The 16,403-nt window shown below is 39.8% G+C and overlaps 1 protein-coding gene across 7 annotated transcripts in view; it reads right to left on the minus strand.

Annotated features, from left to right (window-relative positions):
* Positions 1–16,403, minus strand: part of camta1a (calmodulin binding transcription activator 1a) — a 357,406-nt gene that overhangs the window by 24,207 nt on the left and 316,796 nt on the right. For 6 of the 7 annotated variants that reach the window (XM_078950301.1, XM_023956772.2, XM_023956776.2 and 3 more), the window contains 5 exons: positions 15,322–15,475; positions 11,138–11,278; positions 7,245–9,559; positions 2,882–3,008; positions 2,420–2,554 (listed from right to left, as the gene is read on the minus strand). In XM_078950301.1, coding sequence (XP_078806427.1) covers positions 2,420–2,554; positions 2,882–3,008; positions 7,245–9,559; positions 11,138–11,278; positions 15,322–15,475 — 2,872 coding nt within the window. The remainder of the gene's footprint in view (positions 1–2,419; positions 2,555–2,881; positions 3,009–7,244; positions 9,560–11,137; positions 11,279–15,321; positions 15,476–16,403) is intronic. The other variant, XM_023956777.2, reaches the window with a different exon arrangement.

Below are 16,403 nucleotides of genomic sequence, written 5' to 3' on the forward strand. Positions count from 1 at the left end.
TCCTGAATCATCATCTTCTTCATCTTCATCATCTTCATCTTTCTCAGACTGAATCTCATCCTCATCATCCGAAAGCTCCAAATCTGAATCTCCCTCGACTATCTGGTACAGAATCCTCTCAGCTTCACTTCTTTCTCCTAAAATAATGTGCAGGCATTAAATACATTAAAATGATCCCGGTGTCCACCACAGTTGACATTCATGAAATGCCTGCTGTTTTAAAACAGAAATCATGAAACTGTTTTCAGATCTAAAAATATTGTTCCTAACATGTTTATGACCAAGAATATATATAATTATAATGGTAAAAAAAAGCAATAGAAACAAAATATTTGACTTAACATTCACCTTTCCATAAAATGACGTTACTGGCATGTCATCTTGGTAGAAGAAAAACATAAAGTTCCCAGCATGCAAAGTCATCACAAGACACATCACTGGAAAGCCCATGATGTCCTCTACAGAGTAGAGTAGGATTTGGAAAGGTATCTCTTAATTCCTTAGAAATATACAGGTAAACATTATAAATGTTCTTTATAATGGACATAAATGAATGGACCGGGTCTCAGGAGGATCTGCCTTGAATGCCCAAAAGGGCTTTATACTCACAGTCCTATTCACCCAGGCACTCACACATTAACACACTGATGGCAGCTCTGCTGTCAAACCCTGGCAACAACCTACAACCACCAGGAGCAATGTGGGGTTCAGTGTCTTGCCCAAGGAAACTGCAAAATAAACCTGTGAACTTCCAATCCGAGGTTGACCATATCTTACCCATAATCTGATGACAATGCACCATAGCAAATATTAAACGATCACAAACTGGTGTCTTGAGCATGAAAATTAGTTTACTATAATCCAGAAGCTTCCACTAATCAGAGTTCAGTCTACCAGAGGACCTTTGAGACATGTTTGAAAGGTAGCAGTAGATAGTACCAAATTACATTTATTCAAGAAACTTTTAGTAAACATTGTAGAAGTAGTTGTACTGCATCACACTTTATCCTTTTACATGAGTAGATTTGCAATGAAAAAAAATCAATCTCCTGACTTTGTTGTTGCCAGAATTCTACAAAAAAGCCTTTGCCACTTAGAAATACTAGCGCTTGTACCGGTAAATGCATTTTGATTACTGGTCTGAGTGGTTCTTAATGAAAGAATCTGGTCTGAGCATTTCTGATTTATTTAGAACTAATTGGATTTTAATGATTGTAATAGACTTTTCATTTATTTAAGGTTTTTCTTTTATTTTTTTATGGAACACTTCTGCTGTGTATTCAAGTACTATGAATAAACTCAAAACAATTCTGTACATTTTTGTCTAAAAAAACAGTCATAATCAAATTATTACTCAATACTTTTCATTAGTTACCTTTTTAATTTAGCTTGAGTAATCTAATTGTACCATTATATACCAAAATGCAGTCAGTGCAGTAGTATTGAAGTAGTAGTAGTAGTAGACTTTCTGGTATTAAAGTGTAATCAACATATGACTGTGATTCACGTGTATAAATCACAGTAAGATCTAACAAAAAAAGCATGTTTTCAGAGTCACAAAGTAAACTTATCGACTCAGTTTGCAACCACAACAATTAGCAGAATCAATGCCAAACATTTGGAGTTTTTCAAAAACACAGAGAGCAGTTTAGCTCATAATCTTTTCTGGTGGTTGTGGTGAATATAGCAGTTATCAAAAACATACAGGTAGAACATGATAAACACTGTACTATTGCTAATTCAGTATCATGAAGTAACAGAAAATTTGTATTTGCACTGTGAGAGAAAGCTAGAAAGAATAATAAAATGTGGATAAAAGTATGTTAAAAGTCTCTACTTTTTGTAAGAAGCAGTGTGTTTTGAAAGTCTCTTAAATTTTTCTTAAAGATTTAGTTTCACCAGAATTAATGTCCTCAGTGACTTTTACAAAATAAATGCTCTGAATTTCATTTAAACCAAGACATTAAGTGCCTAAGAACAGTATTTTGTGAATGGAGGACACAAACCTTTTTTCTGTGTTACGCATATAAATCAGTAATTTAGCTGTGACAACCTGGGACTGTGAACATGGTAACACTGGTATAAAATGAGTTACTGAAATTAATATAGCTATCCAAAAACAAATCTCTGCAAAACATTTTTTAACAAAAGGCAAGATTAACTCAGTCAGAACCTTTAGAAGTGAAGTGTCTGAAGATGTTTCCCAAAAATATGAGTAAGTACAGAAATAAAAGGACCAGAAAGACCAAACCAGCAGCTATTAGAGGTGCCAAGGTAACAGACGGAAAACTATAGACAGGAACTGAGAATAATGAAAAGGTCAAATAAGAACAACATAAAAAAGCAAATTCACAAAACCCAACACTGCAAAAAACAAGCAAAAAAAATAAAAATAAAAATAAACAAAGAGCAGACATACCATCCAGAGAAAGCCAGTCGTGCTGAGATGACGGCAGTGATGGAAGAGCACGAGCCTTGTACTCAAACACCACCGAGTTGGATATGATCTGGTTACTGATAGCCACCTGCAGTGTCACCAGGCCGGTGTCATGAGCTAAAGAAGATAAATGTGAAAATGTGTTAATCATGTGGAAAAGTCCATAAGTCTCGGTCCTTGTCTTTCATGTGACACTGCCCTTGACTTATAAAAGAACAAGGTAAAGCTTACATTATGTAAATGGATTTAAACTACTATAACAATGCTCAAACACAAAAATATATATTCCCAGATAAATAATCTGCAGAAAAAAAATTACATATGAGCAGAACCGTTTAGATACAAATTAAATCTGATAGAGCAAACAAATAAACAAACAAAAAACAATAACTAAAAAAAGAAGGTCAAGTAATTTTTACCCTTATGAGCTTTCCCCAGTCTTACCTGGGCAGTAGCAACGCAGCACCCCTGGCTGAATGAGAGATGCTGGGACTGAGATCTGGTCAAACAAGCAGCTGTAGTTTGAGTTGGCTTCTTGCCAGGGACCAGTGATCAGCACCTTCACTCCACCCTGAAAATATGATCATTGAACAAAAACAAATCTGTGTGAACATTAGTCTGACCAAACATAAGTGACGATTACGCTGCCAGAGAGCAAAGACAAATGTGACAGGACGCTGTTAAACGTTTACTTTGACCTCTGCTGCCACCTTCAGGAGATTTAAAGTAATTTCACTTCACACAATTTGTCGATACCCTGACACTAAGTTTCGATGTTGTGCTGCCCTCTTGAGGCAAAATGAGCGTATTGTCGCTGTGTACTACACCAGTGTTTTTCAACCTTTTCTGAGCCACGGCACACTTTAACCTTAAAAAAATCCCGCGGCACACCAGCATCCCAAAAAAAAAAAAAAAGGAGAAACTCATGGTCTGTATTGATCTACAGTCCCTCCACAATCTCACATGCATTTTTGAGATAATTGTGTCAGAAAAAACTGGAAACTGCAGCTGTTTTTTTTCTAAAAAATGCGATAAAAGTTAATTTAGAAGATTTAAAAACAGATTGATGTGTGTTCGTTGTTTCAAGACGTTTAACAACAGATCTCCTTGTGCGCTGTCAATCTCACGACCCAATGCATCATGGGAGATGTAGTGCATAAAACGGCTGGAGATCAGTTTTCGGAGCTTCAGTGTTTTGTTCACTTGTTCCACGGTCTGATACCGGATTCTGTGCAAAGCTACACCGCTAAAGACGAGCTTTAGCTGCTATTTTTGTTAGAACTGAGCGACTTTACGAGATAAATCGGGACAAGGAAGTGAAGACTTTAACCACTTCTGATTGGTCAGACTGATGACATGTGATTAAGCCTTCAAGAATGATTGGTGGAGACAGTTAAAGGGACGGGACTTTTCCAAAATACAGCCGAAGGTGCAGCTGAATCGCGGTACTGTACAGTCATTCTTATCAAAATGTCTTTAATAAAATAAAATAAACGCAAAGAAAATTTATTTTACATCTTTTATATTCCTAACTCCTCAGTGTTTTATCAGGGCCTGTTTGGATGAACAGAGAGCTGAAATCCTGGAGATGGGAAATGTTTTTAGATCAGTTAATGAGGACAATTTCCCACGGCACACTTGACCATCTCCCACGGCACACTAGTGTGCCGCGGCACACTGGTTGAAAAACACTGTACTACACCATCCTTAAAGACCACCAATAAATAAGAGTAATTGAAATCATAGTATATCATTTTTGCCTTTATGTTATATTTTGAGAATTTTATTACAAAAAACATTTGGCTATATCATTTTATATTAATTACAAATCACACAAATCATCACACAATCTACAGCATATCACACAAACTACAGTATAATTGGTTTAATTTAGTTAGATGTTCAAAAATTAAAAGACCTAAAATGTAGTTTTGTTGATGTTTTTTGGGATTCAAAATAAAATATTAGTGTAAATTCTTAGGTGTAATTTTGCAAATCAACTGTTATACCTATGGCACTTTTTGATGATTGAATTGTCTTTTTTCTTTAAACTAAAAGCAACTATCTGCATTTTTAACAAATATCTCCAAAGTCGTCTGGTTTTTGTGACTGTTGGTGTAAAAGTGGTTTTTAGATTTTTTTTGTTATATTTTCAAATATAAATGTAATTAATAACAATTTGATATGCAAAACAAAATTATTTAACCTGTTTTGCAACTATTTTAATCAAATTTTTAAATCAACAACCAACTTTTGGGACATTTTGGCATCCGTCATGTTTCTTTCGTTTTAGTTTGCACATCAATTTTTCAAAACCAAACTGATGTATAAAGCACTTGGTCGTTTCAATTATTTGAAATGAATGTGTTTGCAGTTCCTTATTTAAGAAAAGCTAAGCCAAACAATACAATGGAAAATGTTGTAAGTATACAATTTGATGGTTTATTGATTGTCTTTGGCTTCATCATGGAGTAAATCAGCATCTTTTTTCTTCTTCTAGACACTCCTGTGTATTTTATAGCTGCAGGGATCAGGGAAAAGTTCACTGTATGAAACTTGAGAAGGGAAGTCACCTTGACAGAGCTTGTTCTGGGAAACAACAAAGGATGTGTTCATCAAAGTTCTTGCTAAATCATTTAATATATGTGCATTCCCTAACCAAAGGGGAATGACAAGTTTGTAAGAAAAATCATAATCACACAATTCACTCGAAAAGAACAAAATTGGGCTTAAAAATTGTTTACAGAAGTATGTTGCCATTTATGTTTTTTTCAGCGGATGACATTTGTTTTGCTGACAAAACCAAAATTGAATATATTCTATTAATGCAGAATCTTTATTTTTAGTGTAAAGAAGAACATTTTTTTTGCAGCTGTGTTTTTTCAAGCAGAGAAGGACAGATGGTTCCGGGAAATGAGGGGTTAACATGCAATTACGCTCACACAATCCCTTTTGGCTCTTACTTTGATTTAAAGGTTTCTAAAAACTGATGTTCCCTTAGGATAAAATTTATATAGCATTTATATCTTTTTTTTTTGTTGATTTGGCAACTTTACCAGAATCTGTGCATAAACAAAACTACTGTTATTCTAATGGGGGTGGTATTATATATATTCAGTTCCTTCCACTCACTTTCAAACAATTAATCAAATTGCATTTGACAAACGTCATATGTAATGGATTCAGTGTGTCATGTACTGTGTGTAGAGGTGGACACACGCCTACTTATGATTAAGAGTAAATACAATGGCATGTTTACACACACACCCTTTCCAGCAGAATATCATAGACATTTCCATAATTCCATTCAAAAAACGAAACTTTCATAGAATATAGATTCAGGGCCCACTGTTTGACCAATTTAAGAAATTTCTTTGATTAGTATTTACTTAAATTGGGGTCCCAGCTCATAAAACCCACAAAAACGGGATTTGAAAAAAATGTAAATACAAAAAAGAAATTTGACCAAATTTGCTGGGTACCAGTGTTTTAAACTGAGTTTCACCAAATAATCATCTACTACACTCAAAGCACATGTACAGGTTCCCCATTTGTCATTAAGTTTGATCAGTTTGGTCCTATTGTCTCAGTTTGATTCAATGTGGGGAAAACTTCAGACTTGAGAGCTATCCAGAAGACCATCATTGATTCCCTCTGTAGTCTCGGTAAGCCACAAAAGTTCTTAGCTAAGAAGGCTGGCTGTTCACAGAGCGCTGTGTCCAAAGCAGATCAGTGGAAAGACTAATGGAAGGGCAAAATAGGTCAAAAGAAGATGCACCAGGAAAAGAGGCGACCATGGACTTCTGTGGATTATCAAAAGGACAGGATTCAAGAAGCTGCAGACAGAGTGAATGAGGTGGAGGAAAAACTTAAAAATCCACCACATTCAGACAAATTCACAAGATGGGCTACAACTAATGATTTTGTAAGAGAACTAGACTGAGTGAGTGGGATGTCACCCATAGAAAATTCCTTACTTCTGGCTCCAGTGAAATGAAGTCAATTCGGTTGCCATTTTTCCATGGAGCCAAACAAAAGTGATTGGTCTAAGTGGATCTGAGTCAACGCTTCTATGGGAACTACTGTCACCAATCAGGAGTAAGCTTGTTTGAAGTCCACACCCTTTCTACTGAAAGCGGCTCAGGAGAATCTGTCAATCAGACCTTGAGGTGGGGGGCAGCCGGTACCACATGCTTTTATTGAGGCATCTCATTGGTCAGTTTATAACTTTAATAACGTGCGATAAATAAAAATATATATTAAAAAAATTTGGATTAGCGAGAATTATTTTTAGTTTGATTACATAAAAAAAAAATCCAATCTAATCCAAAACATGTTAAAAAGATGAATCAGAGCCAGAATGGTGATTCTAAAAAATAGAATTAGTAATAGCTGTTTATTTCTCAATAGAAGCCAATGGGTTTTGGCTTCTTGGAGGTAGTTCCTGACTTGAACACAAAGTGGGAAGGAATCACTCAGTCCAGTTCTCATATACAGTCAGTGGCTACAAACTGTTGGGTTCCTCGGGTCAAGTCTGATATGTCTATTTGTAGGTATAGATTTCTTTTGTTTGTCTTATTCAAGATTTTGTTTTGATTGCTTGAAATAAACCAATTGCAATTTATGATGTGATCAATGCATGACAGTAATATAGTCTTCCAATAATTGTTTTAATTTCAAATCAGTACTTTTTCTTTAAATGGGCCTAAGAACAAACAGTAATACTACAGATATTTTTTTCATTTATGAAGCACCAACCTAAATCCTTCAATAAGAGACATGAAGGTAAGAGAGTGCAGCTTCTTACCTCAGGATAGGACCACTCAGGGGAGTAGTCAGTGACCATGAAGAGGCGCCCCGTGGCCTGCAGCATCCCCAGAGCCCCCTGGGCAACAGCTGCAGAAACCACCTCTGCGACGTTCATGTAGGACAGCGAGCCTGCTTCCCCCGTGTTCCCTTCTGCCCCAGCCCTTCCCCCCAAAGACTGGGGACTGCAGCAGGGTTGGAGGCAGAGATCTGAGGGGCTATAGCCAGATCCTCTAGCGCCTCCATCCTCTTGGCCCTGCTGGGCGGGTCCACCTGCTGTGCTCTGATTTTCTGAGCTGTGAGACGTGACCAGCTGGTGAGCATATAGGGCCCCTGCAGTTGACATGGCAGTTCCACCACCGTCCACTGAGATGAAGTCATTAATCAGGTCAGAAAACTGGTTTCCAAATGATATGTCAAAATGGTCCAGACTGATCTCCATGCCTGTTCCTCCTGCTCCTCCATTACTGGCTGCTCCACTTAAGCTTTGGTGGGTTCCTACTGCGTTATACAGGCCTTGTACCATGTTTGTGCCTTGGAGTAGAGGCTGTAGCTGTTGTTGCTGCTGGGTGCGGTTGCTGCCATCGCTGTTGTTGTTTCCATTATGAATAGCTATTCCTTCACCTGTATTTCCTGTCCCCACCCCTCCACTGTCTGAAGCTTGTTGCAGGTAGTGCTCTGCTCCTCCTCCCTCTCCATTTCCAGCTCCACAGGTTTGAATATGATCTGCTGGCTTGAGCAGATTGTCAGCTCCACTCTCTGAGGCTCCAGCTTGACCTGAACCCACACTGCCAGGCTGCTCCAAACCAACCACCTCCTCATGCTCAGAGCCCAGTCCTGGAAAGCTGCCCTGGTACTGCAACAACTGCAGGGAGCCAGCCTGACCAGGCCCTTCTGTGGGTGAGCCTCCATTACAGTTGGTTCTGTGCTGGGCCTGATGAGCCTGATGGTGGTGATGAAGATGTCCATTGGTGCCGGTAGAGTCGGATTTCACCACCTGCAGCCCCATATAAACTCCAGAGTCGTGGGAGTTGTGCTCCATCATGTGTGTTTTCTGTCCCATGCCGGGCCTCCCTTGTTGATTCTGGTTGGGTTGAGAAGCATCCTGGAGGAAGAAGCTGGGTGAACGATTTTGGTGTTGCATGTGAGGACTGGGCAGGGCCTGACCGTAGGTCACCGTGGTAGCACCAGATGTATAGTCTTGCTTGGCATCAATGGCACTGAAATCCATCTGCTCCAAGGTAGTGCTGGGACTAAGAGCCCCGCCAGAGGGAAGCAAGGAACCTGCTGAAGTTAAACCAAGGTTGCCTTGGCCTGAGGTCCCACCAGATGACACAGAGACTCCACTTCCACAGTTTACCACTCCACCCACCTGGTAGCCACTCTCTTTGGCCAGATGCTGCTCAAAGGAAGTATCTTCTGTCTTGATGTTCTTCACGAGAGCTGAGCTGAAAGTGTACCCATTGTCCGACATGGTGGGAGAGCGCTGCAGATTTCCATTGGTATTACTGCTTCCCCCAGAAGAGGCTGAGGAGGAGTTGCCCTCTGTCTTCAGTGCACTGCCTCCATATGTCTGGCCCTGTTTGGGATTGTTTAGAAAGCAGTCCGGGTCAAAGTTCATGGTAGTCTCTGGGATCTTTATGCTTCCAGAGTCCAGACTGCTGCTTAGCACCAGTTCCTCCGATACCCCAGCTGTGGACAACATGGACAGATTATTTCCTGCTGTGGTTGTTCCGGGTTCCCCTACTCCTCCTCCACCAGGGAAGGCAAATTTGTGACGATCAGCATTCACAGACAGCACCAAGCCCTGTGAAGTGGCATCAGGACCCATCAGGTGAGGATTGGGACCCCCAGTAGGTGACATGCTGTAGACAGGGTCTCCAGGGACCTCAGACATAAACACACTTTGGGACAGGCTGGACATGACTGAGGCCACATGACTCATTCCTGTCACCACAGGGCTGTCTGCCATATCTGGATCACTGTTGAGGCCACTGCTGATGGAGACAGGGGAGTTCTGCGTGGTGTCCGGGACCTCCACCTGGTTGGTGGATGACACCTCTGTGCTGTTCTGATGCAGCAGGATAGGCTTATGGACTTTGCCATTGCGTTTCTCCCTGGCGCTGCCCCCTCCACCTCCACTCCCAGAGCTTTTGCTTCCACCATGGGCATTGTGCTCGGTCTTCCCCTCTGACACGTCATTGTTTTGGACCTCAGAGTGTGCATTGCTGTAGCCTCCAGAACGGGCGTCAACTTTTGGAGAGATGATGCGGTGTTTGGCGCTGTTACATTTGTGGTGTACACTGCTCCCAGCACCTGCATGAGAGCAAAAAAAAAACAACAAACAGAGAATTGCAGATGTTGCTGGACATGGGATAGTTAAGTGGGTAAGTCAAATGAGGAATTAATACTTATGGAAGAACAGAAAAATATTAATCAATTTTGGAATGAATTGATGAATCAATCAGCAAATTTCAGTTTGGTGGAAGGTGAAGACTTGTAATATCTTAATTGTTAGGCCAAAGGGATGAAATGAGGGATAATTCCTTTAACATAGTAAGGGACAAATAGGAATTATGAAAACTGTCAAGCATAGTGATGACTCCAAAAAACTCTCAGAGAATTTTTGTTTCAACGATTTAAACACAGAAAGGGGAACCAAAAAAAGTAAGACGATTCTGAAGAAGTATCATACCGATTAAGCTGGTATTTGCATTATTAAATGACAAGTTTGTTTATTATGAATTTTACCATGTTTTTTTTTTTGACTTAGTAGAGGTTTTTAAACTGAACCGAACAGAAACTGAACATAAGCTAATCTAAAAATGTGTCAATATGGGAAATAATTTCAATTTATTAAGAATATAAATGTGCCAAACAACAGAGAACTATGACTACCATAAAATATTGACAGTGTGATAGTAATATTTATTATAATTTTGGAATGTAAAATAAAAATAGAATGAAGAGGTGTAACAATAAAAATGCAACTTTTTACAGCTTTTATTATCTGTGTACAGTAATAGCCTACAGTACTAACATAAATGCACATTTGTTTCTCATTTGAAAGTCCACATGTTGTGGATTTAGGCAAACATTTAAACACGTTTAATCTAAAAAAATGCATGGAAAAGACTATTTTGCTGTACCAATATAGAATCCAGAACACTAATTTTTAAATAAATTGTGCTTTTCTTAACTGCTTTATTTTAAAAGGTATGTTGTCCAAATTTTAAGACATCACTTAGTCTTACACTTTAAAAAAAAGAAAAAACTAGTACTGTGGTGGTTATTTTCCTCCATGACCTGGGCTTTCTCAGGATCCATTGTTCAAGTTACTTGTTTTTTTTTTTTTCAATATTTATCCTGCCCATTTCATTGAACAATGAGTAAAAGTAAACTTGGAGTTGCTGGTATTTTGTTGACATGAGATAAAATTTAACTTCTGTCTACCTCAGCTCATCAAAGTGCATATTGATTATATTTTGGTGTGGACAGCAGTTCTTATAAAATGTGCCAAACTAAAAAGCCAACAAAGCACAAATCTGACAGCTCATTAATAGATGTACATAACAGCAGTTTAGTTAGGACCCAACCTCTGATAAAGTGACTCTTAGATCCAAGTTATTTTATTATTGAAGGCTTTTTATTCTTAGTGACAAAGGGACAAAAGAGACATAACAGAAAAGAATGAATGATGACTGACCCTAACATAGATTGCAAGCCCTTGGTGCTTTACACTTGGTTTCACCATGAATAATATTCCTGTAAAAGACTTCTCACACTGTATCTAATCTGCCATGCTAAACAAGAATATATTCCCATCTTCTCTCTTTCGCTTAGGTTTTCTATTCTGTTCTGACAGGATCATCCGTTCCAGCCCCTAGCCCTTACCCAGGGTACCAGTGCAGAGGCAGTTGTGAGTCCGGGGAGGTGGCTTAGTCTGGTGGCTGTCCAGAATCTGTTGCACTAGCTGCTCCACTGAGAAGCCAGAGCTGCTGTTCCCATTGCTGCAAGTCCACTTGATGCCATGAACTGCCAGGAGAGAGGAGGAGACAGAGATTTCAGCCAGCTCAACGGACCACCAGCCATGCCAACCTCCAGCCCTACCCACTTCCATCGCCGTCTACCAGCCAGTGGGAAGTTAGTACAAAAAACGGAAAAAGATTGCGTTTTGTTTTCTTCAAAAAAAAAAAAAAAAAAAAAAAAAAAACTGCACTCCTTCGAGCTTGGATAAATGTAACTCATGATTCATTCTCTTTGATTTCATCACCACACTATCATAAATGATTTCTTTTCCCTTCTCCAGCTTTGTGAGCTTTCCGTTCTCTAATTTTCTCTAACTAACAATACATTTCCAACCAGTCCAGCATGGAACCCTGACCTAACCTTAAGACAGCCCCTCCTGTGACCTTGAACAATATTAAGTCAGTATTGAATCTGGATCCATCGAACAGTCTCCTTATGAAACCTCCTGTTATACCTCCTTATCTCTGTTTTGCTTCTTTCCCTCCCACGTTGAAACCTTTGTTGTTACTCTGCTTTATATTGTGTGTTGGTGAAGTTGGAAGAGATCTTGACCTCTACATTCATTATTCTGAACTGCAGTTACATTCTGAGAAGTCTCATGGGAAAAACATTAGCATTAAGCATCAACATTTCCCTAAAAAGTTTACATCCGTCCCTTCACTTGGATCCCCGACTCCTCGCTGATGTTTTACATACCAAGCAGGCCCCACTTCTGATAAGACAGCTGGTATTTTTTTATAGTTTGAAGGTAGCAAGAAAGACTACTGAGAGCTACAAGTAGGCTTTCAAAGGCAAAAAAAATTAGTATTTAAGTCCAGAAGCATACTTAGAATATCAAACAAACTCGAGCCAGCTTTAATTAAAGTACTTTTCACTGTAGTACTTCTTTAGCTTCATATATACAAAAGAGAAATGCTCCCCATAAAGACAGTGAGGCTTACAGCTTGTAAGAATTTGCTTAGCGACTGTCTGTTTGCACTTGAGATAAAAGGAAATGGAAACAGTGGAAGAGGTTGAGCGTACTGCAGATTAAAGATACAGCTAGTTAAAATGAGGCGAGAAAAGCTGGGGAAACATAATTAGATGACTGTGATGAGGATCTAACTTGAAAGCGTTAAGATCCTCTGGCAGATTACAGGCTGGTCACCAGCAGACGTCAGTAGAGCTGCTGTGATCAAGCCAAGATCATACGCTCCCCAGACAACTTGCTGTTGATGCAGCAAAGTCAGATTTATTCAGCCTTTTATCTACAATAACGGAGCTGAAAAAAAGAACAGTAAGTGTAACAGGGAAGCTTTTTTCTAATGTCAATTTAATTACTGCGCAAATAATTGTTTGTGTCTAGAGATTCCACTAAACGGGGCAGCTTCAGTCACCATTAACCTTCTGACAGACGTAATGCAAACAACACAAGTGAGATGATGCCAGCATTACTAATAAAGAGATAATGAGATAGCTGGTGAATGAAACAAAAAAAAAAAAGCTGTCATGAATCCTGTTTTGCGGCAAAGCCAGCGAGAAGGCTACAGGACGGTGGAGTGACTCCCAACAGTCCAGCAAACTAAAAGTGAGTGCTTAAAACAACAACTTACATCCAGCAAGCAGAGCTGTGCCTATTTGTCCAAACAATCTTGTCTCCTATCTGCACTAATCCCTCATGCCAGACCACTGCAGCCTTCCTCTTCTAGACAAATGTCTAGATGATGTCAGGGCCCCTGGAGGCTCTGGGTGGTTGATTTACAGTTACCGCTGTGTCTGCCTGTCTGCTCCTCTCACCAAGGCTTCGACTCTAAAGCGGACATGACAGGAGCAGCACCGCTAGGTTTTAATCTCAGGCAGCTGCAGCTGAGGTGCCAAACAGCAACCAGCTCCCATGATAATTCTAATAATTGCATGAACAGCATGATTTTGCCCCAATGACAAACACAGCTGATCTATGAGGCACCTGACTGCCTCTGCTTAACTTGGCACAATGTGGGAGAATGGAGCACAGCTGTCCGCTTCAACTGCTCTGCTCTTTTCTGGCCTGGAAACCAGTCTACTGTCCATCTGAGTGTTTCTCAAAGCTGCCCATGCTGTCAGTACACCAAGGACACAGTTGTGGAATTCTAATGCTCTGATTTAGTGCATTACAGGAAAGGAGTGAATCGAGACGGCTGCCTCGTCTATGAAACTGTTGCGTGCCCGAGCAGTGATGCCCCCTTGCTTCTCCTCCATCTCACAAATGCCACGAGCCGTTAGAGAAGATGAGGTGAAGCAAGGTCATGTTTCAGAACTTACACATGGAAGTATCTTTGTCTGCGAAGGAGTTTATGTGGGGTTTTCATCATCGTGAGACAGAATAACTTGATGTGATCCGTGAAATCTCCACAATCTCCTTTGTTGTTGTTTTTCTACATTAGAGGTGTTAAATGGTTTGTGCGGCAAAATATCAAACAAGGAATCATAAAAGGAAACGAAAAGATCAAAGAGGGTTATTACTTCGCTGAAGTAGGCAGTGTTGTGTTAAAATGCCAATTGAACATGAAAGCAGGGGTTTGTTGGAAAAAAATACTCATGAAACATTATCGGAATACAAAAATAGTTTCTGAAAATTTGCTATTTATATTCAAAACTTAAACTATGGGGTTTACAATTCTGCTAAGTGGGGATAAGAAAATAAAGTAAACATGTTGCCAACATCTAAACAGCCTAATAGGAATGTCAAACATTCGACATAGGTATGCATGTAAAATAGAAAAAACAAATCAACATAAAACTGAGTGCATAAATATGTACAGTGTGGTTTGGACTGATTTTAGTTTTAAAATCAGACACAAACACTGACTCCATTGGTAAATGCTGTCTTTTCTCAAGACCACTAGAGGGCAATGTTGCTCCATCACTGTGAGCCAACGTGTTTGATGCTCCCGGACAAAGAGAAAAAAAGAAAATATCATAGAAGAAAGACAGAAAGCAAAGATAGAAAGCAGGAGAGGGAATACTTGCTCTTTATGTAGCCCCTTCATGTTGCATGGCAGCTAGAAGGCATCACACACTCGCCCTTTTTGTCCCAACAACTACCACAGCTAATGACTTCACACATTACAGCAAATGGTGCTTGATTTTTACATTAAGCCCACAGATGAAATGAATACAGTAGGCCTTTGTTGCTCAGTGGCCGCCCTGAGGTGATGCTTCATGTTCAAATGTCCTTAAACTAATGCAGTGATGAGGGTAAAGATGTAGCTTACATTTTGGTGATGAGGGCTTTTGACTGCTTGTTAAGCAGCTAGTATTTGTGTGTGTGTCTGTGTGTGTGTGTGTTTGTAAAGTTGCTGACACTTTTCTCTTCACCTGGCCACATCACTAATAATTGGCCATCAGATTCAGCTATGCTAGTTTCTGAAAGACACAGTCTGTGGTATTTAAGAGTATTGTAACAGCACTCTAAAATATTTTAATGTCCCACAAAGTCCCCTTTTTAGCTATTATCGCCCAATAAAAACCCTCCCCTTCTTTAAAGTCTTTGCTCAGATGTAAATGCAAATAAAAACCTGCAGTCCACCTAAATAAAAGTTAATAAAGCTAATAACAACAGCAAATGGTCTATTTGAGAAAGATGGAGAAAAAAGAACCAGGGAGGGGAAGTGGAGGTATGGGGATTTCAGGTGAGTCAAATATTCCTGCTCTCATCCGCTAACATGAATCAATAACCAGCCTGCTGCCCTCCTCTGTCTCGATGGTCTCTATGGTTCAGACAAAAGGGAGCTGCACTCTCACTCAGCCCAGAATGGTGTCAGAGGTCAAGGGGAAGAGCTGAACTTTGCACAAGAGTGGAACGAAGCTCCGGGAAGAGGAGATAAAACATTGTAGGAATACTGGAAAGAAATGCATACTGGAATGAAGTGTGAGCCGTCTACAATGAGGGTGGAGGGGCTAAATCTCCCAGACCTGCAGAGTGTACTTCCGTGAGACGTTAGCTATAAAAATAAAATGCAAGGAGCAAATGCAAAGGCTAAAACTACATGAAATGTCTAAGATTCTAAGGTGGTGTTTAAAATACTCACACATTGGCTTGAGCTGGCCAATCAGCTCCTCCTTGGTCCACTTGGCCCATTCTTTCTTGTCGGTATTGATGGAGCACAGTATCGGCCCGCATGGTTTCCCACAATCCTCAATGGCTGGAACATTCAAATAGTGAACAAGGACGATATCAGGGTTCTGCAAAGAAAACAGAGCATGAAAAGGGTTAGGAGAGATGATAGGATGGATCACTTCAGGAAGTGCACAACAGGAAGAGCTGTTGCCACGCGCTGTGGCACTCACACACAAGTGCTTTATAGTTGAAAATAATTCCAAGGTTTTGTGAATGAAGCTAAATTGCTGCATGGTCACTCTCACGCACAGGAGAACAGAGGAGTGAGCGTGCAACAATAAACACTGCCATGCAGCTGAACAAATCTGGGATCAGAATGCAGCAATAATCTCGCTCATTATATGACTGTCTGTATCTCTGCATCTTTAAATGTGTGTGTGTGATTGGTTTGGTGGGCTCATTTACTTGGGTGCCACTATGTGCATTTGTGTTAATTACAACGTGTGCTCACATAACACACTTATGGCATTTTGTCAAATCCTCCCACACAGTGAGACAATGCCCTCCATTAGCTCGCGTTTACCACGTCGAAACTTAACAATTTACTGAATGCAGATTTCCACTGGGTTACCTTTGCAAATTCTCTAAATTGACAGCTTATTAATAATAGGCAGCATTAAAAGATTAGTTGTGCAGGTGTGGATATATGGTAATTTCTTGTGACTATGTGAGGATTTTATTATAAAATGCTTCACTTCCAATCTTTACAAATAACAAAATATATCTAATTGCCCCAAACTGAAACAAATAAGCCAGTCACACCCACACTGACTACTCAAAGCAAAACTCCAAATCTTTTAGACTTTCAAATCTTCTAGGTCAAACTCAGCTTGCTAATGTCTTTGTTGCTTTGGAGGAAAAGAGTGAATCCCAATGTTTGTGCCCAAGTAGTTTAAAAGCAGCTAAAACCAAACCCAGGAGCGTGCATCTAAACAAGATGCGAGAACAGACAAACAAACTTCGACACTGATTGAGAAAAATGCCGTGACAACA

Source organism: Oryzias latipes, chromosome 7, assembly GCF_053564925.1.
Source record: "Oryzias latipes strain Hd-rR chromosome 7, Olatipes_Hd-rR_3.1".
Classification (NCBI taxonomy): Eukaryota; Metazoa; Chordata; class Actinopteri; order Beloniformes; family Adrianichthyidae; genus Oryzias; species Oryzias latipes.